The sequence below is a fragment of the Anomaloglossus baeobatrachus genome, chromosome 4 (genome assembly GCF_048569485.1).
Source record: "Anomaloglossus baeobatrachus isolate aAnoBae1 chromosome 4, aAnoBae1.hap1, whole genome shotgun sequence".
In the NCBI taxonomy this organism is placed as follows: domain Eukaryota; kingdom Metazoa; phylum Chordata; class Amphibia; order Anura; family Aromobatidae; genus Anomaloglossus; species Anomaloglossus baeobatrachus.
The window spans coordinates 690644775-690672513 of record NC_134356.1 but is presented as its reverse complement, the minus strand read 5'-3'; the positions used below and the strand labels follow the sequence as shown (position 1 = coordinate 690672513).

General features: G+C 44.2%; 1 protein-coding gene across 1 annotated transcript in view; it reads right to left on the bottom strand.

Moving 5' to 3' along the window:
- Positions 1–27449, bottom strand: part of LOC142302944 (olfactory receptor 10A7-like) — a 140305-nt gene extending 112856 nt beyond the window's left edge. Inside the window, exons 1-2 of the mRNA XM_075344047.1 lie at positions 26982–27449; positions 26226–26552 (exon numbers count right to left, since the gene is read on the bottom strand). Of these exons, the coding sequence (XP_075200162.1) occupies positions 26226–26552; positions 26982–27449 (795 nt within the window). The remainder of the gene's footprint in view (positions 1–26225; positions 26553–26981) is intronic.
- Between the last annotated feature and the right edge of the window lie 290 nt (positions 27450–27739).

The following is a 27739-nucleotide window of genomic DNA, read 5'->3' as shown; positions in this document are numbered from 1 at the left end:
CCTTAACAATTCGCTGGCTGAGGCCACTGGGCAGACACCGTTCGTACTCAATAATGGGCAACACCCTAGGGTACCGGTACCGTTTCCCGCTGCTGCACCTCCTCCTCTTGTGGCCGACTGGGCAACTAATGCCAGAGAGGTTTGGGATCGGACTCAAGAGTCGATCCAAGCAGCTAAGGACCGTATGAAGACGGTGTCCGATAGGTTTCGTCGCCCGGCTCCTGTCTTTTCTCCAGGGGACTTTGTGTGGCTCTCTGCAAAACACGTGAGACTTAGAGTGAGCTCTGTCAAATTTGCTCCTCGCTTCCTGGGTCCTTATGAGGTTCTTCGACAGGTAAATCCTGTAGTCTATCAATTGAAGTTACCTGTCCATCTTAGGATTCATGACAAATTCCATGTCTCACTGCTAAAGCCGGCTATTTTACCTCACGCTCGTGAAGTGCACTCTCCTGCCTCTGATTCCTCTCGCTCTAGCTATGAGGTACGAGCCATAGTTGGTTCTAAGATGGTTAGAGGGCGCAGGTTCTTCTTGATAGATTGGGAGGGCTACGGCCCGGAACATCGCTCTTGGGAGCCTGAGGAGGCTGTCCATGCTCCCGACTTAGTTGCCGATTACCTGCGTCGCCGGGAGGGGGGCCCTTGAGGGGGAGGTACTGTTACGGTTGCTGCGAGCACTGGAGACTATGTCCAGATTTCTTGCTACTGCACATGTGCGAGCGCTGGAGACTAAGTCCAGATTTCTTGCTACTGCACATGTGCGAGCGCTGGAGACTAAGTCCAGATTTCGTGCTACTGCACATGTGCGAGCGCTGGAGACTAAGTCCAGATTTCGTGCTACTGCACATGTGCGAGCGCTGGAGACTAAGTCCAGATTTCTTGCTACTGCACATGTGCGAGCGCCGGAGACTAAGTCCAATCTTGGAGCCATTGCACATGTGTGGGTGACATCATCGCTGACACGAGGTCACATGTCTCTGACACCTTCTATGCCGATTGGTCGCTGGTCATGTGCTTGTGACGTCTTGCTCGGTGATAGGCCAGCATGACGTCACTCCTGTCGTTCTGGCAGCGGATTGGCTCTGGTGTCCTCCATCTTGGATGAGGCACAGAGTCTATATAAGACCCTGACACACGCCGCATGGTGCTCAGTCCTCTTGGTTCATGCATATGAGTAGACGCTCTGTGCGCGTTCCTCTAGGCATTCCTCTATCTATGCTAGGTGAGCGCTACCGGCAGGGTAGCGTTCTTATACCTTACAGCTTCGGCTGCTGTCCGTATCCTTACCTCTTAGGGGAGCGGACATAGGCAGGTGCCTGAGGCACATGGTCTGGCTGGGCCTTGTGATTCTACTCGTAGGTGGACGTTGCCGCTAGGGTAACGTTCCTTATACTGCGTCTGGCAGTTGTTCGTATCCTCGCACACTAGGGGAGCGAACAGAGGTAGGAGCTTTGTGCGGCTTACGCTGCTGTTCGTCTCTTTTGCACCACTAGAAGAGCGGACCTAGGCAGGTGCCATATCTAGTGGTTCGTGTCCTCGCACACTAGTGGAGCGAACGCAGGTAGGAGCTTTGTGCGGCTTACGCTGCTGTTCGTCTCTTTTGCACCACTAGAAGAGCGGACCTAGGTAGGTGCCATTTCGCACACATTGCCTTTGTCTCTGTGATTGTTAACAGAGATCATTCCACACACCCTCCAAGTAAGGGAGGAATTGCTTTACTTACTTATTATATCCTTCTGTGAGTTAACAGAGGTATTGCACTCTGCCATAGTCTGCAGCAAAGTCTTTGCACGGTGGACCCTGACTGTCTGATACTCCTTTCGGTTATTATCAGACAGCCCCCCGTAACAGGAAGCCTCACTTTCTATCCCTCCTAATGGTGAAATGCAGCAAGGAAGTCCCTAAGCTTAGCTACACAGACACTGTTATCTGAAGCAGTAAAAAGCATTTCCATGGACCTGACTGTCACCTATGGCTCTGAGCCAGCTGTAATTAGCCCTTAAAAGGGCTGAAATAAACTTCTGTCCCTAATGAGTAGAGCGCTGTGTGTATAGCGTACACAGCAGAATCGGCGGCAGGAGCTGCATGAGCGGTGACTGACACCCAGACACAGAAGGCAGATAATGGTGTCCTGAGGGAAAATGTCCATTTTTATAATGCAAGGACATGTGACATGGACAGCCTATGACACATGCCCTTGCTTCTCTGGCAAAAAGTACAGTTAGCCGTGTGTGTGTCTGGGATTGACTGACATGCTGGCCCGCCCCACTACACGCGCGCTTAGGGAGGGAAGAAGAAAAAAAAAAAATGGCAATCGCCATTTTCCCAGCAGCAGTGATCTGAACGCGCTGTTCCCGCACACAATACGCTAAAATTTGGTAATAGTGTGAATCACAGAGTGACTCACACTATTACAGTGAAAAGCCAGCTAGCAATTAGCTAGGCTATTTGCTGATAGAACCGTTCTCGAATGTAATTCGAGCTAGCGAACTATTAGCAAAAAGCTCAAGTTCTAGTTCTATCTAGAACACCCCCCAAAATCACTTGAACCGCGAACTGGAGAACCATGAACCACGAACCGCGTTCAACTCTACTCTACTCCAGACAAGCACCCAAGCACTTAAATTTGGTTGAACCGAGCACCGAGCACCAAAGCATTTTATTGTTCGCTCATCAATAGGTGTTACCTTTTGCAAATGTGAGATATTAGTGCTAAAGCAACATTTTTGTGAAGAAAATACAATTTTCAATGTGACAAAATATGTAAGTACCTGTGGCTTTAAAATGCTTTCTGTACCCCCAAAAAAATTTCACGATGTGTCTAGTTTTCACAATGTGGTCACTGGTGGTGGGGGGTTCTGCTGTTTAATTACCTTTAGAGGTCATGCAAATGTAAAATGGTGCCCACAATCAAGTTCAGCCAAACCTGTTTTGCATAATTCAAATATAGGCATTATGACTGGCACAACCACAATAGGTGAGTTCTTCCTATTGATTAATTCACTTTATTTACCTGGTAAGACCCTATCTGCACTCTTTATACTTAGCTTTGCACTTAGTTTCAATTGACAGGCTCTCACTCACCCCAATTGTAGTTGGTAGACAAGTGGAGGTTCTGTGGCTGGAGATCTAAGTGAGAACAGTTTCAAGGGTGACGTAGAGGTAAGAAGCATTAGATGTAGTTGATGGAGCGCTCGGGTGGTTAGGGATGCCCGGTAGGCCACATTTTAGCACAGTAAGATTCCCAGACTAATATATCTTTTCTTGTCATGTGATGGTTCATGCATGTTGTAGACAATTTTTTTTTACTTTATAGATTATAATCTGCAACTAAGAATATAAAATGATACCCCACCATTGCAAAATATAGTTTTACTGAAGTTCCGGGATCAATTTATACAAAATCTGGGAGTTGATGACCTTCCCTCATAGTGTGGTACCTGGGGTTTTTGCTCTGAAGAGTAAGAGAAAACCTTTGTAGAATATTAAATGATATCTAAAATGTACAATGAGCATATGCCCTATATTAAGTAAATAATAGAGGTATATGTAAATAACATAGGGTACTTGGTTAACTCTGATCAAAAAGCATACATGCCATCCCATTGCGACAGGGTGTACTGACTAGGAATGGTCTTCTCCTATCTCTAGTATGAAAACTTCACCTTGTGTCCTCTGACCTCAATATAGATAAGGTCATAGCAGGACAGGGTTCCTGGCTGATCAGACACTTGCCCATCCGAAGCTATATAGATTAAATGACTAGCTCAACATTACAGGAAACTATAGGAAAACCAAAGAAAATAGCCAGAGCATAAGTTGGCATACATACAGTGTGCAAAAGAGTGTTCACATTGTGGCCATTTCATATACAGTTAGGTCCAGAAATATTTGGACAGTGACACAATTTTCGCGAGTTGGGCTCTGCATGCCACCACATTGGATTTGAAATGAAACCTCTACAACAGAATTCAAGTGAAAAAAAGGGAACCAGCACGATCTGAAATTGGCATGCATCATATAAAAAGTGAAAATTCACAAATTTATTCCAACTGTACTATAATAAAAAAATGAGATTTTAAGCAAATAATTGATCAATTTTTTGAGCCACCCCTGCCAACGTCACGGCAAATCTCAATAGGGGGGTCCTACTCTACATTCTGTATTTCATGTGCCATGCGGCCTCCTAGATAAAGTTAAAAGCAGAACCATAATGGAGCACACATACCTGCAACCTGTATATAGCCGCTTCCATGTTGCAAAAAAGGCACTTGTGGATAGAGACCAGCCCAGGTCCCAGCATGTGGAGCAAGCCCTACACATACCAGGACTATATCAGAACTGATCCTCCCAGTGTCAAACAGCAACCATTGATAAAGGCGGACCAGATCCAAGAATGGTGCTTAATTAGCATTGCCTGTGGAAAGGGGTGAGGTAACTGAGTCTGAACAGCTACCAACAGGAGGAATATATTGCAAACCAAAATCAGGCGTGCATGGTATGGTGCTGGTCAGACACCAGATTTGTAGCATAACTACGGTCAAAACAGAGAAAAAAAGGGAACCAGCACGATCTGAAATTGGCATGCATCATATAAAAAGTGAAAATTCACAAATTTATTCCAACTGTACTATAATAAAAAAATGAGATTTTTAGCAAATAATTGATCAATTTTTTGAGCCACCCCTGCCAACGTCACGGCAAATCTCAATAGGGGGGTCCTACTCTACATTCTGTATTTCATGTGCCATGCGGCCTCCTAGATAAAGTTAAAAGCAGAACCATAATGGAGCACACATACCTGCAACCTGTATATAGCCGCTTCCATGTTGCAAAAAAGGCACTTGTGGATAGAGACCAGCCCAGGTCCCAGCATGTGGAGCAAGCCCTACACATACCAGGACTATATCAGAACTGATCCTCCCAGTGTCAAACAGCAACCATTGATAAAGGCGGACCAGATCCAAGAATGGTGCTTAATTAGCATTGCCTGTGGAAAGGGGTGAGGTAAATCTAATTTTTTTTATTGTAGTACAGTTGGAATAAATCTGTGAATTTTCACTTTTTATATTATGCATGCCAATTTCAGATCATGCTGGCTCCCCTCTCTCTCTGTTTGGTCGTAGTTATGCTACAAATTCTGGTGGCCGGTCACCACCATGCCATGCATGCCTGATTTTGGTTTGCTATGTATTCCTCCTGTTGGTGGCTGTTCAGATTCAGTTACCTCACCCCTTTCCACAGGCAATGCTAATTAAGCACCATCTTGGATCTGGTCCGCCTTTATCAATGGTTGCTGTTTGGTACTGGGAGGATCAGTTCTGATATAGTCCTGGTATGGTGCAGAGCTTGCTCCACATGCTGGGACCTGGGCTGGTCTCTATCCACAAGTGCCTTTTTTGCAACATAGAAGCGGTTATATATACAGGTTACAGGTATGTGTGCTCTATTATGGTTCTGCTTTTAACTTTATCTAGGAGGCCGCATGGCACATGAAATACAGAATGTAGAGTAGGACCCCCCTATTGAGATTTGCCGTGACGTTGGCAGGGGTGGCTCAAAAAATTGATCAATTATTTGCTAAAAATCTCATTTTTTTTATTGTAGTACAGTTGGAATAAATCTGTGAATTTTCACTTTTTATATTATGCATGCCAATTTCAGATCATGCTGGCTCCCCTCTCTCTCTGTTTGGTCGTAGTTATGCTACAAATTCTGGTGGCCGGTCACCACCATGCCATGCATGCCTGATTTTGGTTTGCTATGTATTCCTCCTGTTGGTGGCTGTTCAGATTCAGTTACCTCACCCCTTTCCACAGGCAATGCTAATTAAGCACCATCTTGGATCTGGTTCGCCTTTACCAATGGTTTCTGTTTGGCACTGGGAGGATCAGTTCTGATATAGTCCTGGTATGGTGCAGAGCTTGCTCCACATGCTGGGACCTGGGCTGGTCTCTATCCACAAGTGCCTTTTTTGCAACATAGAAGCGGTTATATACAGGTTACAGGTATGTGTGCTCTATTATGGTTCTGCTTTTAACTTTATCTAGGAGGCCGCATGGCACATGAAATACAGAATGTAGAGTAGGACCCCCCTATTGAGATTTGCCGTGACGTTGGCAGGGGTGGCTCAAAAAATTGATCAATTATTTGCTAAAAATCTCATTTTTTTTATTGTAGTACAGTTGGAATAAATCTGTGAATTTTCACTTTTTATATTATGCATGCCAATTTCAGATCATGCTGGCTCCCCTCTCTAACAGAATTCAAGTGCAGATTGTAACGTTTAATTTGAAGGTTTGAACAAAAATATCTGATAGAAATTGTAGGAATTGTACACATTTCTTTACAAACACTCCACATTTTAGGAGGTCAAAAGTAATTGGACAAATAAACCAAACCCAAACAAAATATTTTTATTTTCAATATTTTGTTGCGAATCCTTTGGAGGCAATCACTGCCTTAAGTCTGGAACCCATGGACATGACCAAACGCTGGGTTTCCTCCTTCTTAATGCTTTGCCAGGCCTTTACAGCCGCAGCCTTCAGGTCTTGCTTGTTTGTGGGTCTTTCCGTTTTAAGTCTGGATTTGAGCAAGTGAAATGCATGCTCAATTGGGTTAAGATCTGGTGATTGACTTGGCCATTGCAGAATGTTCCACTTTTTTGCACTCATGAACTCCTGGGTAGCTTTGGCTGTATGCTTGGGGTCATTGTCCATCTGTACTATGAAGCGCCGTCCGATCAACTTTGCGGCATTTGGCTGAATCTGGGCTGAAAGTATATCCCGGTACATTTCAGAATTCATCCGGCTACTCTTGTCTGCTGTTATGTCATCAATAAACACAAGTGACCCAGTGCCATTGAAAGCCATGCATGCCCATGCCATCACATTGCCTCCACCATGTTTTACAGAGGATGTGGTGTGCCTTGGATCATGTGCCATTCCCTTTCTTCTCCAAACTTTTTTCTTCCCATCATTCTGGTACAGGTTGATCTTTGTCTCATCTGTCCATAGAATACTTTTCCAGAACTGAGCTGACTTCATGAGGTGTTTTTCAGCAAATTTAACTTTGGCCTGTCTATTTTTGCAATTGATGAATGGTTTGCATCTAGATGTGAACCCTTTGTATTTACTTTCATGGAGTCTTCTCTTTACTGTTGACTTAGAGACAGATACACCTACTTCACTGAGAGTGTTCTGGACTTCAGTTGATGTTGTGAATGGGTTCTTCTTCATCAAAGAAAGTATGCAGCGATCATCCACCACTGTTGTCATCCGTGGACGCCCAGGCCTTTTTGAGTTCCCAAGCTCACCAGTCAATTCCTTTTTTCTCAGAATGTACCCGACTGTTGATTTTGCTACTCCAAGTATGTCTGCTATCTCTCTGATGGATTTTTTTTTTTTCAGCCTCAGGATGTTCTGCTTCACCTCAATTGAGAGTTCCTTAGACCGCATGTTGTCTGGTCACAGCAACAACTTCCAAATGCAAAACCACACACCTGTAATCAACCCCAGACCTTTTAACTACTTCATTGATTACAGGTTAACGAGGGAGACGCCTTCAGAGTTAATTGCAGCCCTTAGAGTCCCTTGTCCAATTACTTTTGGTCCCTTGAAAAAAAGGAGGCTATGCATTACAGAGCTATGATTGCTAAACCCTTTCTCCGATTTGGATGTGAAAACTCTCATATTGCAGTTGGGAGTGTGCACTTTCAGCCCATATTATATATATAATTGTATTTCTGAACATGTTTTTGTAAACAGCTAAAATAACAAAACTTGTGTCACTGTCCAAATATTTCTGGACCTAACTGTATAAAACCCAAGGAGAAACAAAATGAGCAAATACCCTGAAGAAATTAAAAAAGTATATCAACTGTCCCGACTGGATACATCTTTTCGCGGTGGGATGGATTTTACACTGTTTTATTAAATTGTCTTAACCACTGGGAAGACTATTCTCTTTGTGGAGACCTGATAAATCAGTCTGGCTGCCAGTGAGGGGACGTATAGCTGCAAAGCCCCTCTGGGAAATATTCAAATTGTCTCTCCAGGTAGGAAGGAGACAAACTCTAGCGCCACCTATTGGAAGCAGCAATCCTAAAAGTAAAAAGTGGCTTTTTAACAAGCCTTTTCATATGACTAATGATTTGTACCAGATTAACCAAATATTTTACATGCATTACTACTATGTAATTACTTGCTGTAGGGTATATGCTCATTTTGGGGTTTTCCTCTTGGGTTTTGCCTGTGAAATGGCCAATGTGTGAATATGCCCTTAAGTTCTGGCTCATTTTTATGTTTTTTTTGTACAATTTATTTTGTAAAAATAAAGGCGTGGTTCTTCTCTTTGAACTAGGAATTTCATCTATATAGCTTCCATGAACAGGTGGCTAAAGATGGCCCCTGTCCTTCTCTACACTTATTCATATTTCTATCACTGACATAGCTAAGGTTTTTAATACTAGAGTACGACATATCCAACTGGTTTTTAGTTTGGTTTTTTTTATCACTGTTAACTAAGTGCCCCTATTATTTACTCATTTACATTATTGTAGGGTATGTGCTCATTTTGTGTTTTTTTCTTAGGTTTTTGTCTGTGAAATTGCCGTAGTGTGAACATGCTCTTATTATTGCACTTATTCAACTAATGCTTTGGCTCATTTTTTTTCCTGTATGTTTGTACTTTGTGCAAAATAAGAGCATGGTCCATCTTTCTGAACTATCAGATGATTTCTTTAAATAGAAAAACATCATTGGTAAGGTAACTGTAAAAAATCCCTCTAGAAATATGAACACCAGACTGAATGGTACTCAGAGTCAGGAAATAAATTATAGTTTCCCAATTTTTTAGTTAGAAACATACTGTATACAAACTTTTTAAAATTGTTTTATTTATTATTTAAATTTACCGTACAACAGCAGATTGAAAACTATTTTCAAAGCATGGACAAATATTGGATAGCCCAATATACTACATAGAACAAGAAAAGGCAAAATTTGCCAAAAATTGTAGTAAAAATATAAATTCTTAAAATATAAAAGAATAACACAGTACAAAATGTATTAAATCAGTTTGGAGGACCATATGCTGAGGACAAAAAATTGTGGTAGGTTTTCTGACCAGTTCCAAGGGTATAAGAGTAATTCTGCTACACAGAGAGATGTTAAATAGTGAAATGGCCGTTGTCCCACCGGCGGTGTGCACTCCCTCTCTCACTACCTTCACCTGCATTTTGATGTTGGAATAAAGTCTGTTTCTTCATTTGCAATTCCGGTGAGTACCTTTTGTTATCTTGTTGGACGCTCTGGACTGAAGTATGTCCCATTACCGCCAGTTTTTATAGCAAAAAAGACCCAAGTGAAAATCATGACGCCAAACCAGCGCATGTGCCCTGGACCCCGACGCAAAGCGAGACTTCCGGCATCCTGAATACAGGGCGGGGAGGAAGAACTCTTCCGATGGCGTCAATAAGTGCCCACCCTGCTCTGTGTGGATGCCTTAGGAAATGCCCACAAGAAAGGAAACAGCGCGCATGTGTTGTCTCACTGCAGCCATGAACGGTGAGGGCAAATGTATTGGCAAATGTCTATCACATAAACATATAATACACATGCAGAGTAAATCAATTAATAGCGATATATATCATTATCTTACAATATAAGAACAGATCCACTCATCATCTGGCACATAAAGCCTTCATATCCAGATATGTCCAAACGATATATATATATATATATATATATATATATATATATATATATATATATAAAATTATGGCTTGATCCTAATAGATAGATCTCAGGTCCAATTTTGTAATAGTCCATAAAATAATTTATCCAGAAGGGTATCAAAAGTACAAAGAAATATATAAAAATGTTAGAAAATCAGAGAAAAAAGAAGAGACAAAAAGGACATTACTAAAACCCATAAAAAACACAATAAAAACCTGACTAATTTTATACATAAGCTTATCTCACAAAAAACACGCAAAACTTAATTTTTCATTGAGGCCTGCAGGAACCATTGTATTTAAATTAGTTATCCAACAACACTCAAGCTTCTCCAAAATCTTTTTCAAATGGCCCCCTCTAATCCCACACTGAACCTGGTCAATACCAAAAGCACTATATCCCCGGGGGTCACAATTATGGCAGAGATATCTCTAAAGCATTCCCTTATGCGAACACGTAGTTCATTAGACGTCAACCTCATGTACAATTTATTGCAAGGACAGGAGGAAAGATAGATAAGCTCGTAGTACATGTTATATGTTTCTATATTTGGTACTGAGTATCACCTGTGCTGGATCTAAAAGACGTTGCACGAATAATATTCCCATGATTGCATGAAAGACACGAGCCACATGGGAAGAAACCACCTTTTTGTCTACCGCCACCAAAAGGCTTAGTGATCTTTGCCACATAATGACTCTTTACGAGGAAATCCCTAAGATTCGGGCATCTTCTCGCAGTAAGGAGAGGACATTTGGGTAAGATTTGACACAAAATGGGATATGTAAGTAAAATCGACCAATGCCTAGCCATGATGCACTTGATTTGCTCCCATTGTGCATTAAATGTGGAGATAAATCTTACTGGTGGACATTGATCGGTTATCTTATTCTAATAAGACAACAATTTGTCCGAGATGTCTACTTATCCCTATAATAGCCTCTTTTTATGCTACAATGGCTGTAGCCTCGTGCCTCACACCGACCCTGCAAGTCACTAGCCTGATGATCAAATTGGTTCTCTGTTGAACAAATGTGCTTCATACACAGAAATTGGCCTACTGATATAGCCCGGATGTTTGCAGCAGTATGGGCAGAACTGGCATACAAGAGAGCATTTACTGATGTCTCCTTCTGGAAGACGTCGGTCTGTATACATCCATTGCTCTGCACCACAACAGTGATATCGAGAAAGTCAATCCGACAGAGGTCATATTTGTATATGAGATGGATATTAAAGTTATTCTCATTCAATTCCTTGAACAATTCTTGCAACATCTCAACAGACCCCTGCCAGATGATAAACAAATCATCAATAAATCGGTACTCGTACTGCGCCTGGGACGCAGTGCACAAGCCTCTGCCAAAAATCTGTATCTTCCAATAGCCAAGAAAGAGGTTGTGTATGAAGGAGGCCACGCCGCGCCCATCGCAATCCCTCGCCACTGGAGAAAAAAAATCGATCCTTAAAAGTGAAGAAGAAGTTGTGGTGCAGGATGTAATGCAGCAGATCTATGATCAAAGAACGTAGCGCTCCATCCATGTCAGTCATGCTGAACTAGTAATCTACTGCTTTGAGACCATCCGAGTGATTGATACTCAAATAGAGTGCTTCCACGTCTGCAGAAACATGCAACATATCTGGCTCTAAAGATAAACCATCCAATCTCTTTGGGATGGCTATAGTGTCCCTGATATAGGAGGATGTTGTGAATACATTTTCCCTCTTGTAGTCAATGCTGGTGGTGCAGTTGACTTGTTGAAAGGAAGCCAGACACCTGTGGAGGGCTGGCAATCAGGTCATTCCGATTGGGCCTATATAACTGAGTAGTTTTCTCCTGTTTCTTGCCGGTGCTCAATGTATCTCCTGTGTGCTATGGACATTCTGAAACCAGCCCTTCTCTCTACCAGAACTCCTCTCAGATAAGTGGTCTTTGTACCTCTGCTTATTGTTCCACTTTCTTGGTGTTTTTTCTGTTTTGATACTAATGCTTTATTCCTGATATTGCCTTTGTGGAGTTCTTGGTGGAGTTGGATCATTCCCTGCTGGGAGTGTCTGTATACCTAGCTCCATGTTTCGCTATTTATTGTGTTTTATCATGCTTGGTATTAAATTCAGTCTCTCATCTATACTAGTGTTTTTTGGATCCCAGTAACACCAGAGTACTGATTTAGTGGGGAAGAGCCGTTGTGGGCTCAGGGCCTTTTCCATATTAGGCGTCCTGAGATTTATTAGGGTTTTTACGGCTGCAGACAGTGCTCTTTCCTATCCTTTCCAATACAGATAGTTTGGGCCTCATCTTTGCTGAATCTGTTCTCTAGCTACGTATTGTGATTTCTTATATCACTGTAGTCTTTACATGTGGGGGGCTATCTATATCTTTGGGGACTGCTCCGAGGCTGATTAGCTTTTCTAATATTTCTCTCTATAAGAATATTTAGTTCTCCGTCTTTGTCGATACGTCTAGGTCAGCGTAGGCACGCCCCACGGCTACTGCTAGTTGTGTGTCAGTATTAGGTCTGCAGTCTGTTAAGGTTTCAGACACTCTGGTTACTTTTTGGGTTTCCACATTTTTGTCCTATTTCTGATCTTCCTCGGTCACTGAATCATAACAGGAGGGCGAGGTCTCGACCAATGGATGAAAATAATAATCTATAAATTTGCAGATTGGGTCACATAGCCCTCGTATACCAGAGACGATCAGACGTCCCGGGGGTTCAACAGGGTCCTTGTTGGCTTTATGTGTCAGATGATGAGTGGATCTGTTCTTATATTGTAAAATCACTATATATCATTATTAATTGATTTACTCTGCATGTGTATTATATGTTTATGTGATAGAGATATGCCTATACATTAGCCCTCACCGTTCATGGCTGTGGTGAGACATCGCATATGCGCTGTTTCCTCTCTTGTGGGCATTTCCTAAAGCATCCACATGGAGCAGGGCGGGATCTTATTGATGTCATCGGAAAAATTTTTCCTCCCCGCCCTATATTTGGGATTGCTGGAAGTCTCACTTTGCGTGTGGGGTGCCTGCATGCGTGCCATCTTATGCAAAGTGCCATCGCTGCTAAGTATGGGGCAGTTATTTCAATGGCAGTTAGTCAGGGCAGGAGGCAGGTAATCTAATCTTTGACACCTTCTCTTTCAACCATGACCATTATTTCTCTCTATCATCATATGTGCTTTTACTGTCCACTTTCACCGCCTCGTCCCCCCTCCATCACTACACATTAAAACTAGCCCCTCTCTTTTCTCCTCTCCTATGTACAGCTCTCAGGCTCTTTTCACCTTTCTGAATATTCTCAGTCCATCATGCTCCAGGGTCTTGCAGAAAAAGCCGTGCCACAATTCCAAAAACCATCTGCTCTTTCTCCTTTTACTGCTAGTTCTCTCAGGCGATAGCTCTCCTAATCCCGGTCTACCCCATGCCAACTGTACCTACTTCCCCATTTCCCATAGAAATCCCGCTAAACTGATTAGCATTAGTTGTACACCCTCACTTCCTTCTTTTAATTGTGCTCTCTGGAATCCACGGTCTGTGTGTAACAAGCTTCCCTACATCCATAACCTCTTTCTCAATAACTCTCCTAATCTGCTAGCCCTCACTGAAACCTGGATACAGGACTTTGACACTACTTCCCCTGCTGCCATTTCTCATGGCGGCCTACACTATTCCCATTCACCAAGACCTGAGAACAGACATGGTGGTAGAGTCAACTTACCTCTATCCCCACAGTGCACTTCCCAGGTCCTAACCCCAGCTCCATCACTCTTATTATTATTATTATTATTATTTATTATTATAGCACTATTTATTCCATAGCGCTTTACAAGTGAAAGAGGATATACGTACAATAATCATTAACAGTGCAAAACAGACTGGTATAGCAGGAGAGAGGACCCTGCCCGTGAGGGCTCACAGTCTACAGGGAATGGGTGATGGTACAATAGGTGAGGACAGAGCTGGTTGCGCAGTGGTCTACTGGACTGAGGGCTATTGTAGGTTGTAGGCTTGTTGGAAGAGGTGGGTCTTGAGGTACCTCTTGAAGCTTTCCACTGTAGGGGAGAGTCTGATGTGCTGAGGTAGAGCGTTCCAGAGTATGGGGGATGCACGGGAGAAATCTTGTACGCGATTGTGGGAAGAGGAGATAAGAGAGGAGCAGAGAAGGAGATCTTGAAAGGATCTGAGGTTGCGTGCAGGTAGGTACCGGGAGACTAGGTCACAGATGTAGGGAGGAGACAGGTTGTGCATGGCTTTGTAACTCATGGTTAGTGTTTTGAACTCTTTCCCATCTTTTGAGGTCCACACCATCAGGCTCTTCCATCTCCTCTCCTTCAGAGTAGCTGTCATATGCCGTCCACCAGGCTCACCCACCCAGTTCCTTGAGAACTTTTCAGCCTGGCTAGCGCACTTCATGTCCTCAGAATTACCAACCTTATCCTAGGAGACTTCAAGATCCCCATGATCAGCCCCTACTCTCAATCTGAATCCAAGCTTCCATCTCTAACCACCTCCTTTGGCCTCTCACAGCTCTCATCCTCTGAGACACATGAAGATAGTAACACCTTTGACCTGGTCTTTATTTTCCTCTGCTCAATCTCTCAAATTGACAACTTACCTCTTCCCCTCTCTGACCACAACATCCTCTCCTTTGAGCTCACAAACCCTCGTCCGCCCCAGCACACTCCCACTTATCACACATTCAGAAACCTACAGGACATTAACTCTCAGACACTTACAGACTCTGTACACTCATCACTCTTTCCCATCTTCTCCCTTTCCTTGGACTAAGTAGCACCCCTCACCCTCAGAACCTCCAAACACAAAGTAAAACAGCCTTGGCTCACATCCCAAATTCGATTTCTTCACCGATGCTCTAGGAGTGCCGAACGCCTATGGAGGAAAACCCGCACACCATAAAACTTCATCCACTTCAAGTTCATGTTAAGGACTTAAAACATTTTTCTTCACCTCGACAATCAGACCTATTTCACCACTGTGATCTCCTCACTATCCAACAATCCAAAAAAAGCTCTTTGACACCTTTCACTCCCTCCCCAGTTCTAAAGTACAGACCCCTATCACAGATCTTCATAATGATGACCTGGCCTCGTATTTCACAGAGAAAAAAGAAAACATTCGCTGAGAGATCAACCCTTAGCCACCAAGCAGCATGAATCCCATCCCTCCACACATTCCATCCAGCTCACTTTCCACATTTGACCTAGTCAAAAAAGAGGAAGTCTTCAGGCATCTCTCTTCTTCTCGTGCTACCACTTGCCCTACTGATCCCTTCTACTCACGTCTACTCCAGTCCCTCTCTCCGGTTGTCACTACTCACCTAACTAACTTCAATATCTCTCTCTCTCTTCTGGTAACTTCCCCTGCTCCCTCAAACACTCTATCATTACTCCATTATTAAAAAAAACCTTCTCTTGATCCATCCTGCACAAGCAACTACAGACCAGTCTCTAATCTCCACTTCATCTCCAATCTTTTGGAGCGCCTGGTCTATTATCGCTTAGGGGATAATGAAAAAACCACGGTATTGGCTGCGCTGCTATTAAAGTTCATAAAGATGATGGTATTGTTCCAAAAAACTTTTTTTATTGCAGGATTATAAGCCACAACGCGTTTCGGGGTTAAATGTTCCCCCTTCCTCAGGTGGCTACCTGAGGAAGGGGGAACATTTAACCCCGAAACGCGTTGTGGCTTATAATCCTGCAATAAAAAAAGTTTTTTGGAACAATACCATCATCTTTATGAACTTTAATAGCAGCGCAGCCAATACCGTGGTTTTTTCATTATCCCCTAATCCATTCTCCTTCTCCTTCCTGGAGTGCACGGGGCTGCTGCAGCTATTCCAAGACTCTGCCTGAATCACATCAAGCCTCTGAAGGGCGGGTGAGTCACCGGCATCTGTTCTACGGGTCCGTCCACCACAGAGGAGGAGCTGCAGATCAGTGCTGGTCTGACGGCTGTGCTCTCCATGTGGGATATCGATCGCGTGAGCGGCGGCCTGAGCTGGAAATACTGCGGGCTGGAAAGGACGAGATCCCCACTGATGCCATAGCGGTACACCGTGGACTTCCCTTCGGCTGTCTCCCCAGTGTTGTACCTGACGTACAACAGGATCAGGTGAGTGTGACCATCACACTGCACACTTAATAAGTTATCATTAGATTTTACACAGGAGCGCACCCTCTTTTTCTTTTGGTCTATTATCGCCTCACCTGCTACCTCCCCTCTCAGTCTCTTCTAGATCCTTTACAATCTGGCTTCTGCCCTTTATACTCAACAGAAACTGCCCTTGTCAAAGTGACAAGTGACCTATTGACAGCAAGACGTAACGGTGACTACTCTCTGCTTATTCTTCTTGAACTCTCTGCAGCCATCAACACTGTTGACTAGAGATGAGCGAATCGGTTGTGGTTCGGCTCGAGTTCGGTTTGCCGAACCGAGGTCTGGTTCGCGTTCGGTTCAGCGAACCGGTTCGGCGAACCACTCGAACCCATAGGAAACAATGGGAGGCAATCACAAACACATAAAAACACCTAGAAAACACCCTCAAAGGTGTCCAAAAGGTGACAACTCACAACACAAACACATGGGAAAGTGACAAAAACAAATTCTCATGCGAAAACAAAACAGCTTGACGAGTAAAGGAGGAGGAGACACAGATATAGGCATGGCATGCCCTTCTAAAATCATGCAAATAACCGCAAGGGGACTCCAAGCGGAGTCTCCCTTTTTTCCAAAAATTGGGCCACACAGACACCCACCCCTTCAGTGGCAGCACTTGTGCCCCAGTTGTACACTTCACAGGTAGATTTGCATCAAGCACATTCAAAAATACACAAGTTTACTCTCCACAGGATGACACCGGGGTAGGTAGCAAAGTCTTTGCTGAACCATGACTTGTTCATCTTAGTTACTTTTTAAAAACACAGCAAGCAAGGGTTACTCCAAGCGGAGTCTCCTTTTTTCCAAAAATTGGGCCACACAGACACCACTTCAGTGGCAGCACTTGTGTCCCAGTTGTACACTTCACAGGTAGATTTCCATTCAGTACATTCATACGCCATCCTTAACTGTCCTCAGGATGACACCGGGGTAGGTAGCAAAGTCTTTGCTGAACCATGACTTGTTCATCTTGGCTCCTTTTAAAAAACACAGCAATCAAGGGTTACACCAAGCGGAGTCTCCCTTTCTTCCAAAAATTGGGCCACACCGACACCCACCCCTTCAGTGGCAGCACTTGTGCCCCAGTTGTAAACTTCACAGGTTGATTTGCATCAAACACATTCAGAAATACGCCATCCTTATCTGTCCCCAGGATGACACCGGCGTAGGTAGCAAAGTTTTTGCTGATCCCAGATCTGTTCATCTTGGATAATTTTTAAAAACACAGCAAGCAAGGGTTACTCCAAGCGGAGTCTCCCTTTTTTCCAAAAATTGGGCCACACAGACACCCACCCCTTCAGTGGCAGCACTTGTGCCCCAGTTGTACACTTCACAGGTAGATTTGCATTAAGCACATTCAAAAATACGCCATCCTTAACCGTCCCCAGGATGACACCGGGGTAGGTAGCAAAGTCTTTGCTGAACCATGACTTGTTCATCTTGGCTCCTTTTTAAAAACACAGCAAGCAAGGGTTACTCCAAGCAGAGTCTCCCTTTTTTCTAAAAATTGGGCCACACAGACACCCCCCTTCAGTGGCAGCACTTGTGCTCCAGTTGTAAACTTCACAGGTAGATTTGCATCAAGCATATTCAGAAATACGCCATCCTTAACTGTCCCCAGGATGACACTGGGGTAGGTAGCAAAGTCTTTGCTGAACCATGACTTGTTCCTCTTGGCTCCTTTTTAAAAACACAGCAAGCAAGGGTTACTCCAAGCAGAGTGTCCCTATTTTCCAAAAATTGGGCCACACAGACACCCACCCATTCAGTGGCAGCACTTGTGCGCCAGTTGTACACTTCACAGGTAGATTTGCATCAAGCACATTCAAAATACACAAGCATTTACTCTCCCCAGGATGACACCGGGGAAGTAAATTCCTTGTGGATGCATGACTTGTTCATTTTGATGAACGTTAGTCTGTCCACATTGTCACTGGACAGACGCGTGCGCTTATCTGTCAGCACACACCCAGCAGCACTGAAGACACGTTCAGAGACAACGCTGGCAGCTGGAAACGACAAGATCTCCAAGGCGTAGGTGGAGAGCTCTGGCCATTTTTCAAGATTTGAAGCCCAAAATGAGCAAGGCTCCATTTGCAAAGTCATGGCATCGATGTTCATTTGGAGATACTCCTGTATCATCCTCTCCAGCCGTTGACTATGTGTCAGACTTGTTGTCTCTGGTGGCCTTGCAAAGGATGGTCTAAAAAAATTATCAAGTTACCAGCTATTAAAAGTTACCAGCACCAGATACGGTGCTACTGGTACGGGTAGACTGTTGAAGATGACGAGACCGTCCCATGTTTGTCGAGTTACAACTGGGAGATTCCACAATGTTTTGTGGAAAAGCCGAGTTAAGATCGAGTAACAGCTTCTGCTGATACTCCTGCATACGTGCGTTTCTTTCTATGGCTGAAACTTCGTCAAAAAATTTGGACATGTACCGAGGATCTAATAGTGTGGCAGGCCAGTACTCATCATCACTTCTAATTTTGACAATATGTGGGTCATGTTGGAGGTAGTGCAGCAAGAAGGCGCTCATGTGTCTTGCGCAGCCATGCGGACCAAGTCTATGCTGTATTTGTGGCATAGAGGTGCTAACCATTCTTTCTTCCTCTGACATCTCCCCCCAACCTCTTTCAGCTGAAATTCCATGTCTGAGTCTTCCATGTCCATGGACAGTTCGTCCTCCATTTCTTCATGTTCTCCTGCACCTTCCTCAACATTTCGCCTGCTACCATGCGCCCTTGTTGATCCCTGTCCCCCATGGTCCCATGCTTGCCGCTTTGGTGATGATGAACGTCTAGACCTTGGTGATGTTGTTGTCTCTTGCGCATATGAATCCTCCTGTAGTTCCTCCCCTTCCTGTTGTCTCAGCCCCTGAGTCCGAATAGTGTTTACCGTGTGCTCCAACATGTAAATGACTGGAATTGTCATGCTGATAATGGCATTGTCAGCGCTAAACATATTCGTCGCCATGTCGAAACTGTGCAGAAGGGTGCATAGGTCCTTGATCTGAGACCACTCCATCAGGGTGATCTTCCCCACCTCTGCATCTCGTTGGCCAAGGCTATACGTCATGACATAGCGTGAGAGTAGAAAGAGACCGCACTCAATCCGCTGTGAAGGATATCTTTATTCAAACACGTGCAGAGTGGAGGGCTGGAGACACACTGTGAGCTGGCTCCTCAAGAATGGACGACAGCTGTTTCGCCCAAATTGGGCTTCCACAGGTCCACATGTGGAGCTACGGCTACACCCCTTTTAAAGGAGTGCTCACAGATTGCCCCAGACCACATAAAAACAAATAGGAGATTTGTGTATGCATATAAAATACATGTATCCATTTCCATGCATGAATTTACAACAAATTTAAACATATAAAAGAACACACTTAAATAAAATGAAGCAATTGGTGATAGACAGGCAGAACTATCATAGGAACACAGATAGATCCACACGATCGTTTAACCCTTGGGGGCCCTGTGCCCCATAATTAATAATCAACCTAGCCTCCTCTTGTAGCAACAATTTGTGCAGGTCGCCCCCCTTCAAAGGGAGGGAGACCTTTTTAAGGCCGGCAAAACGCAAAACATCGGGGTCACCATCATGACAATCCTGGATATGGGAAATTAATCTGGGGGAACCTTTCCCTGATGTTATCGAACTGTAATGTTCCCTGAATCGCACATATAAGCATCTTATAGTTTTGCCTATGTAGAACCTGCCACAAGGGCAGAGCACTACATAGACCACAAACTTGGTTTTACACGAAATGAATTGATGGACAGTGTGCAAGTGCGGGCCGACTTGTACGGAGTGACCTTTTAAATGCTGGCTGCAAAAACGACACTGACCGCACCGGTAATTCCCTGGTGGGCAGCATTTGTCTAGCCAGGTTGTCGAATTGGTAAGTCTGTTCCTCACAAGTCTGTCCCGCAAATTGCCGCATCATCTGAACGATACCAAAGGATTGGACATTGTCCTATCAGATAAAGCCGGATCATTCCTCAAGATGTGCCAATTTCTGCAAAGAGCAGTTCTAATGGCATGCTCCAGAGGTCCAAATTTGAAATTAAAGACAAACCTACCCAAATTGTCAACACATTTTCTGGTGCGGTTTTTACGGACAGACGTGGCGCCGTCTGATCTAGCTCTCTCACAGGCTGAATCAATCAGTTTTTTTGGGTAACCTCTTTGATGCAATCTAATCTTCAACTCCTGAGATTGTTGAAAAAAAGATTCCTCTGAACTGTTTGCTCTACGTACTCTCAGGAATTGGCTGTAGGGCAAACCCGTCTTAATGTGGAGTGGGTGAGCACTTTGATAATGAAGAAGGGAATTAGATGCCGTCGGCTTTCTGAACAACCTTGTACAAATATCGCCCTCCTTGATGGAAACCTCAATATCTAAAAAATTGAGAGTATCGCCACCATATGAGGAAGTAAAGGACATATTCATAGTGTTACAGGTGTTAAGATAAGACACGAAATCTGCAAAAAGGACCTCAGTGCCAGCCCACACTATGAATATGTCGTCCACATACCTCAAAAAATGGCGAATATATTTCAAAAAAGGGTTGGTGTCAGAAAAAACATATTTGCTTTCAAAGGAGCCCAAAAAAATATTGGCCATGGCACAAGAGACAGGGGTACCCATGGCGGTACCCCTGCACTGCAAGTACCAACTGTCCAAAAACATGAAAGCGTTTTTAGATAAAACGAAATCAAGGGCTTCCTCAATGAAACTGCAAAATAACGCACCTTTTCCAGTCTGTGCCACCAAATCCCTAACAGTCTGTATACCCAAATTCTGAGGAATGCGGGTATACAGACTCTCCACATCAATCGAGGTTAAAGCAAAGCCCTCCTGCCATGTCATACCCTTTAGCAGTGTTAAAAAATCACTGCTATCCTTAACATAAGAGGGGATATGACTCATGATTGGTCTTAACAGCCAGTCCAAATAGTGCGACAAAGGCTCTGTAAGAGAGCCGATGCCAGCCACTATTGGGCGACCCGGTGGATTATCCCTACTCTTATGTATCTTTGGTATGCAATACCAGTGGGGCTTCGTAGGAAAAGGAGGAATTAGTTTATCAGCCTGTGAGCGAGACAGAAAACCCAGCCCCACGTATTTGTCCAGCAACCGCACCGCACCGTATTGCACCAGGGCTCGGCTGTGCTGCCACAGTCGCTGTAACATGTGGAGAGTCGAATTCCAGCGTGTCGGCACATCGCATTCCAGGCGATGAACTGGCAGGCCGAAAGAGTTCTGGAGCGATGCAAGTCGCTTAGCTGCGGCGGTTGAACGGCAGAAGTGAGCAGACAGTTTTCGTGCCCTGTTCAGAAGGCAATCTAGGCCGGGATAGTGTGTTAAACATTGCTGGACAACAAGGTTAAACACGTGAGCCATACAAGGCACGTGTGTCACCTTGCCCAGGCGAAGGGCCGCACCCAGATTTGCAGCATTGTCGCACAAGGCCTTACCAGGCTGCAGGTTGAGTGGAGACAACCATTTACTAAATCAGTCTCCAGAGCTGCCCACAAAGCAGCCGCTGTGTGACTCTTATTTCCAAGACATTTGAAGATAAAGACCGCCTGATGCCGTTGCGCTCTGCTGCCAGCATAGTAATGAGGGGTGCGTGATTCCTTCTGTGCAGTTAGAACACTGGTGGTCTGACCAGGCAGGCTTGGGGTGGAGGTGGAGGACCTAGACAAGGTTGAGGAGGCAGAAGCAGTGGAGGAACTTGGACAGACAGAGGATTGACACACAAGTCGTGGGGACGGCGAGACTTGTGCAGCAGACCCTTCACCATCTATCACCATAGTTACCCAGTGCCCAGTCAGCGACATGTAACGTCCCTGTCCATGCTTACTGGTCCAAGTATCGGTGGTGAATTGCACCCTTTCACACACAGAGTTTCTCAAGGAAGCAGTGATGTTGTGTGCGATATGCTGGTGTAGCGCAGGCACACCTTTTTTAGAGAAGTAGTGGCGACTGGGCATCTGGTACTGGGGCACAGCGACAGACATAAGGTCTCAAAAATCCTATGTGTCCACCAGGCAAAAAGGCAGCATTTCGTTAGCCAAGAGCTTACAGAGGGATAAAATCAACCTCTTCGCTTTGTCATGGGTCGCAGGAAATGGCCTTTTATTTGTCCACATCTGAGGGACAGAGATCTGGCTGCTGTGTGTAGACGGTGGTGATTAGGGTGTCCCTGGAAAAATGCAGGTTTGTGAGGAAAGTGCAGGCGTAGACATGATGTTGCCTTCATCAAATATTGGTGCTATCGATGTCTGAGAGAGCTGTACACACGCACTTGTTTCCCCTCCCAAACAAACTGATGACCTACCAAGCAACCTGCCTGTGGTGGTAACAGTGGTGGAAGTTGTGCGTGGAAAACCAGGTGTGACAGCTGTCCCCACAGTCCTAGAAGATGAAGAGCGCGCGGATGCACTGGAAAGGGAAGGCGGTGGATCATCCACTCCGCTAGGCCACATTGCAGCACGGTGAGCTTCCCACTGGGACATATGATATTTATTCATGTGATTCATGGAAGAAGTTGTCAAACTGCTGATGTTTTGGCCTCTACTAACAGATTCCTGACAAATTTTACAAATCACATGATTTGGGCGATCCGTTGCAAGGTCAAAAAAGGACCAGGCTACGCAAGGTTTAGAGGGCATGCGACCTGCTGAGCCACCCCGACTAGTGCTCAGAGGCAGAGTGGTGGCTGAGGATGCAGTTGTAGACGTGCTACCAGTACTCCTCCACTGTCCAGGAAGGCGCAAGGTAACTTCGTTGTCAGTTGCATCCTCCTCCACCGCCTCTGTTGACCTCCTCGAGTGCCTGACTGTGGGTTGACAGTAGGTGGGATCTAGAACATCCTCATCAATTGTTGTATTTGCACTTCCCTCACCCTCAGACCAAGCCTCTTCCTGCCCTGACCGAATATTTAAGTTGTCATCCCAATCAGGTATCTGTGTCTCATCGTCATCAGTATGTTCCTCATTGTCTATAACAACAGGAGTTACAGTTTGGGAATAAGGGTCTACATTATGCTCAGAAACTTGGTCATCAGGGCCTGAATCTGAGTCACAAAGGTTCTGGGCATCACTGCAGACCATTTCCTGGTCTGTGTTCACTGTAGCTTGGGAGCAGACCTCTGATTAACAGGCTATAGTGTGACTGAACAGCTCTGCAGACTCAGCCATCTCTGTTCCACTATACTGTGCAGGGCGGATGGAGACTTGAGAGCTGGGAGAAAGCAAGTGTGATTGGCATGACAACTCAGAGGACTGGTGTTTTTTGGATGCGGTAGTTGAGGTGGAGGAGAGGGCACTTGTTGGACCACTTGAGATCCATTCAAGCATTTTCATTTTATGGGCATCATCTACCATTGTTCCAGTTCTTCATGTCCGTAAAAAAGGGAGCACATCGGATTGTCCACGGAAAGTAGTAGACATCTTACTTTTGCTGGTAGATGGCCTATCTTCAGCAGATGTTAATGGAGCTTTGCCACCTTCCCCACGGACACAAACTTTCTTTTTTTTCCAACATGCCTGTTCCCCTTTCCACCAGCATCTATCATTTTGCCACTCCTTTTGATTGAGACAAGATTGTGCACTTAAAATGTGGTAGTAAAAATTGAGAGGTGGTGTAGATTGCAGTGGTGGTCTATCTCTATTGACAGCAAAATAAGCAACGATAACTATCCCTGACAATGCAACTATGGCCCTTAAACTGGCAGCACAGTTTGCTATTCTAATAGCTTAGTAAAAAATTGTTTGATGGTGCAATGCAGAGGTGCTGGAAATATCTTGGCACCAGTTGGACACTAATGAAGTCCAACAGCCACTTTAAGGATGCCACTAAGTTTCCTCAGTGTTTGCTATTACAATGGCTTAGTAAAAATGAGTTTGAGGGTGCAATGCAGAGGTGCTGGAAATTGCTTGGCACAAGTGGGACACTAATGAAGTCCAACAGCCACTTTTTGGGTGCCACTAAGTCTCCTCAGTGTTTACTATTATAATGGCTTAGTAACAATGAGTTTGAGGGTGCAATGCAGAGGTGCTGGAAATAGCTTGGCACCAGTGGGACACTAATGAAGTCCAACAGCCACTTTTGGGATGCCACTAACTGGCAGCACTCTTTTCAATTAAAATGGCTTTGCTAAAATGTGCAGGAGGGGAGAATGCAGAGGTGCTGGGACTTGCTTGGCACAAGTACCACAATAATGGAGGACAGCAGCCACTCTTTGGATGGCACTAACTGGCAGCACTCTGCTATTAAAATGGCTTTGCTAAAAAGGGCAGGAGGGTACAGTGGCCGGGTTGTGGGTCAGTGTAGAGGAAAGGAAGCCTCCCTTTCTATCCCTCCTAATTGTGAAATGCAGCAAGGAAGTCCCTGAGCTTAGCTACACACACGCTCTTATCTGTAGCTGTTAAAAACTGTTTCCACGGACCTGACTGTCACCTATGGCTCTGAGCCTGCTGTAATTAGCCCTTAAAAGGGCTGAAAGAAACTTCTATCCCTATTCTGTGAAGAGAACAAGAAAAGGCGAACAACGTCCAATTACCATCAAAAAAGTATTTATTATAATAATATTTTATACGTCTGAAATAAATTTCAATAGAGCAGTGAGTGGATACACACAATATAGCAAAATTAGCGGTGAACAATAATCATATCCTGCTGGATATTGCACGTGACAAGTAGTAAAAATGAAGGTACGTAGCTAACATATAGAAGAAGGCCAGGGACTTAAATACATCCTTAGTCTATGAGAATACCCGCCACAGTTGTATCATAATCTCAGAAACATCATATACATCTCTCATTCAATGTCCAAATGATGGCCTGAAGTCATACAGGTACATAGGAGAATCCCGCAGCCACCAATATGGGGTATATATATCAATTAATATAATCAAATAAGTTAATATAACATAATAAACAACTACCCCTCTTCATGTGATAGCAAACACTCCAGTCAGTCACTATATATAATAATTAGCAATCATCAAACTTTATATAGAGAGATACATCAATTATAAATGGGCAGTCACCCAGAGACTGATCAATGGTAACTAACAGGAAATTGCATATACCACTGCAGCTAAATTGTATAATGGGTAGTCCCCAGCTACAAACAATTTACATACCATGCTTAAATAGCCAGCTAAATAGGATCACCACAATGTATTGAGGGACTTCCCAATAGTGTGGTGATCTCCATACCAAACAACTGGACATACATGCTAAATACGGCAGGAGGAGGTAAGATTACTAAATTCCATTAATACTATTGTTACATGATCACACGCAATGTAGTAATTACCATACCAGATAGCTGGTTGAATAAACACGTGTAAACAAACAGCTAAAGCAGCCCAAATACGGCAGGGGGAAACTAGATCACCAAGTCCCATAAATGCTATTGCTACATGATCACACGCAGTGTAGTAATCACCATAGCTGATAGCTAGCTGAATAAACACGTGCAAACAACCAGCAGGAAGCAACCCTAGTACGGCAGGGGGAGACTAGATTACTAAGTCCCATAAATACTATTGTTACATGATCACACGCAGTGTGGTAATCACCATACCTGATAGCTAGATGAATGAACACGTGCAAACAAACAGCAGGAGGCGGCCCGACGGCCATATCCATCTGGCCTCAAGTTGGGCCAAGCGCACACTAATCGCACCACCTCTGGCATCAACATTAAGCATGTTGATGCCCTTAACTTTCAGTCCCCTAGCATCAGAGTTGTGGCATAACTTGAAATGTCTCGGCAACGTTTTAAGGGTAGATGCGTCTAAAACCGCTGAAGCGGCCAGGATCCCCAACACATGTTCCCTGACTCAAACTTTAAGTTGTCAGGTAGTTATTCCAACATAAATTTTGCCACAAGGGCAAGTAGCAAAATATATAACAGCGCAGCTGGTACATGTTATACGTTGCTTAATAGAGAAAGTTCTAGAGTTAGAGGAATCACAAAAGGAGTCAGAGCGTAATATGTTGGGGCATGCTACACATCTTCCGCAGGGGATGCATCCGCCCCGATATGGTGGTATCAATTGACCAAACATAGTCTGATCAGTAGGTGGCCTATATTGGGAGCGAACAAGGTGGTCGTGCAAATTTTTGGATCTCCGAATTCCGAAGCGGGGTCTGTCAGGAAGAATCTTACGGAGTGTAGGGTCTGCCCTAAGGATAGGCCACGATTCAGCTAGACAATCCCTCATGGCAGGGAATTGAGCATGATATTGAGTAACAAATCTAGTTATCACATCACCATGAGGTTTGTTTTTGGGATACAGCAATTGATCGCATGTACTATATTTAGCACGATGGTAGGCATGTTTAATCGATCTATTGCTATATCCTCGTTCTTTGAACATCAGCTTTAGCTTTATAGCTTGATTCTCAAAGTCGCTATCCGTAGAGCAGACCCTACGAATCCTCAGAAACTGTCCCACAGGAATCGCTTTAAGCATATAAGAAGGGTGGGATGATGAGGCATGTAAAAACGAATTGGCGGCTGTTGATTTACGGAACAAGTCCGTTTGTATAAATCCTGAAGCATCACGCTTCAGGACCACATCGAGAAAGTCAATCTTGTCATGGGAAAATGAATAGGTTAAATGAATATTACGCTCATTGATATTAATACCAGAAAAAAACTTTTGTAACGAAATAGAAGTCCCCTGCCAGATCAAAAAAATGACGTAAATGTACCGTGCCCAAAAGGGGACACGGTCCACTGACGACAGTTGATCTGACAGGAGGAGGTCCCTTTCCCACAGCCCCAGGAACAAGTTGGCATATGAGGGCGCGAAGGCCACGCCCATCGCTGTACCCTGGAGCTGCAGATAGACGGACCCCTTAAAAAGAAAAAAATTATGAGTTAAAGAAAATTCAAGAAGGGCCATGACAAGATTGACAATCTCTGATGTAAGATTAGACATATTAATAAAGTATCGAACAGCCGCCAATCCATCGGAATGTCGTATGTTAGTGTACAATGACTAAACATCCGCACAAACCAATAATGAATCATCACCCAGATGCATTCCATCAACTTGTTTTAATAAGTCCCCTGTGTCCTTCAAGAAGGAGGGGAGGGTCTGGACAATGGGCTGAAGGATGGAGTCAATCCACTTATTGACATTTTCAAGGAAACCGCCACAACCAGAAATGATTGGTCTGCCGGGAGGAACAGATCGATTTTTATGTATCTTTGGTAATAGGTACATTGTCGCCACTGATGGTTCATTCACCTGTAATGCTGAAGCCAGATCAGAGGTGACAACACCGTCGTCCAATGCCCTTTTCAAGGACACAGGGGGCTTATTAAAACAAGTTGATGGAATGCATCTGGGTGATGATTTATTATTGGTTTGTGCGGATGTTGAGTCATTGTACACTAACATACGACATTCCGATGGATTGGCGGCTGTTCGATACTTTATTAATATGTCTAATCTTACATCAGAGATTGTCAATCTTGTCATGGCCCTTCTTGAATTTTCTTTAACTCATAATTTTTTTCTTTTTAAGGGGTCCTTCTATCTGCAGCTCCAGGGTACAGCGATGGGCGCGTCCTTCGCGCCCTCATATGCCAACTTGTTCCTGGGGCTGTGGGAGAGGCACCTCCTCCTGTCAGATCAACTGTCGTCAGTGGACCGTGTCCCCTTTTGGGCACGGTACATTGACGACATTTTTTTGAGCTGGCAGGGGACTTCTATTTCGTTACAAAAGTTTTTTTCTGGTATTAATATCAATGAGCGTAATATTCATTTAA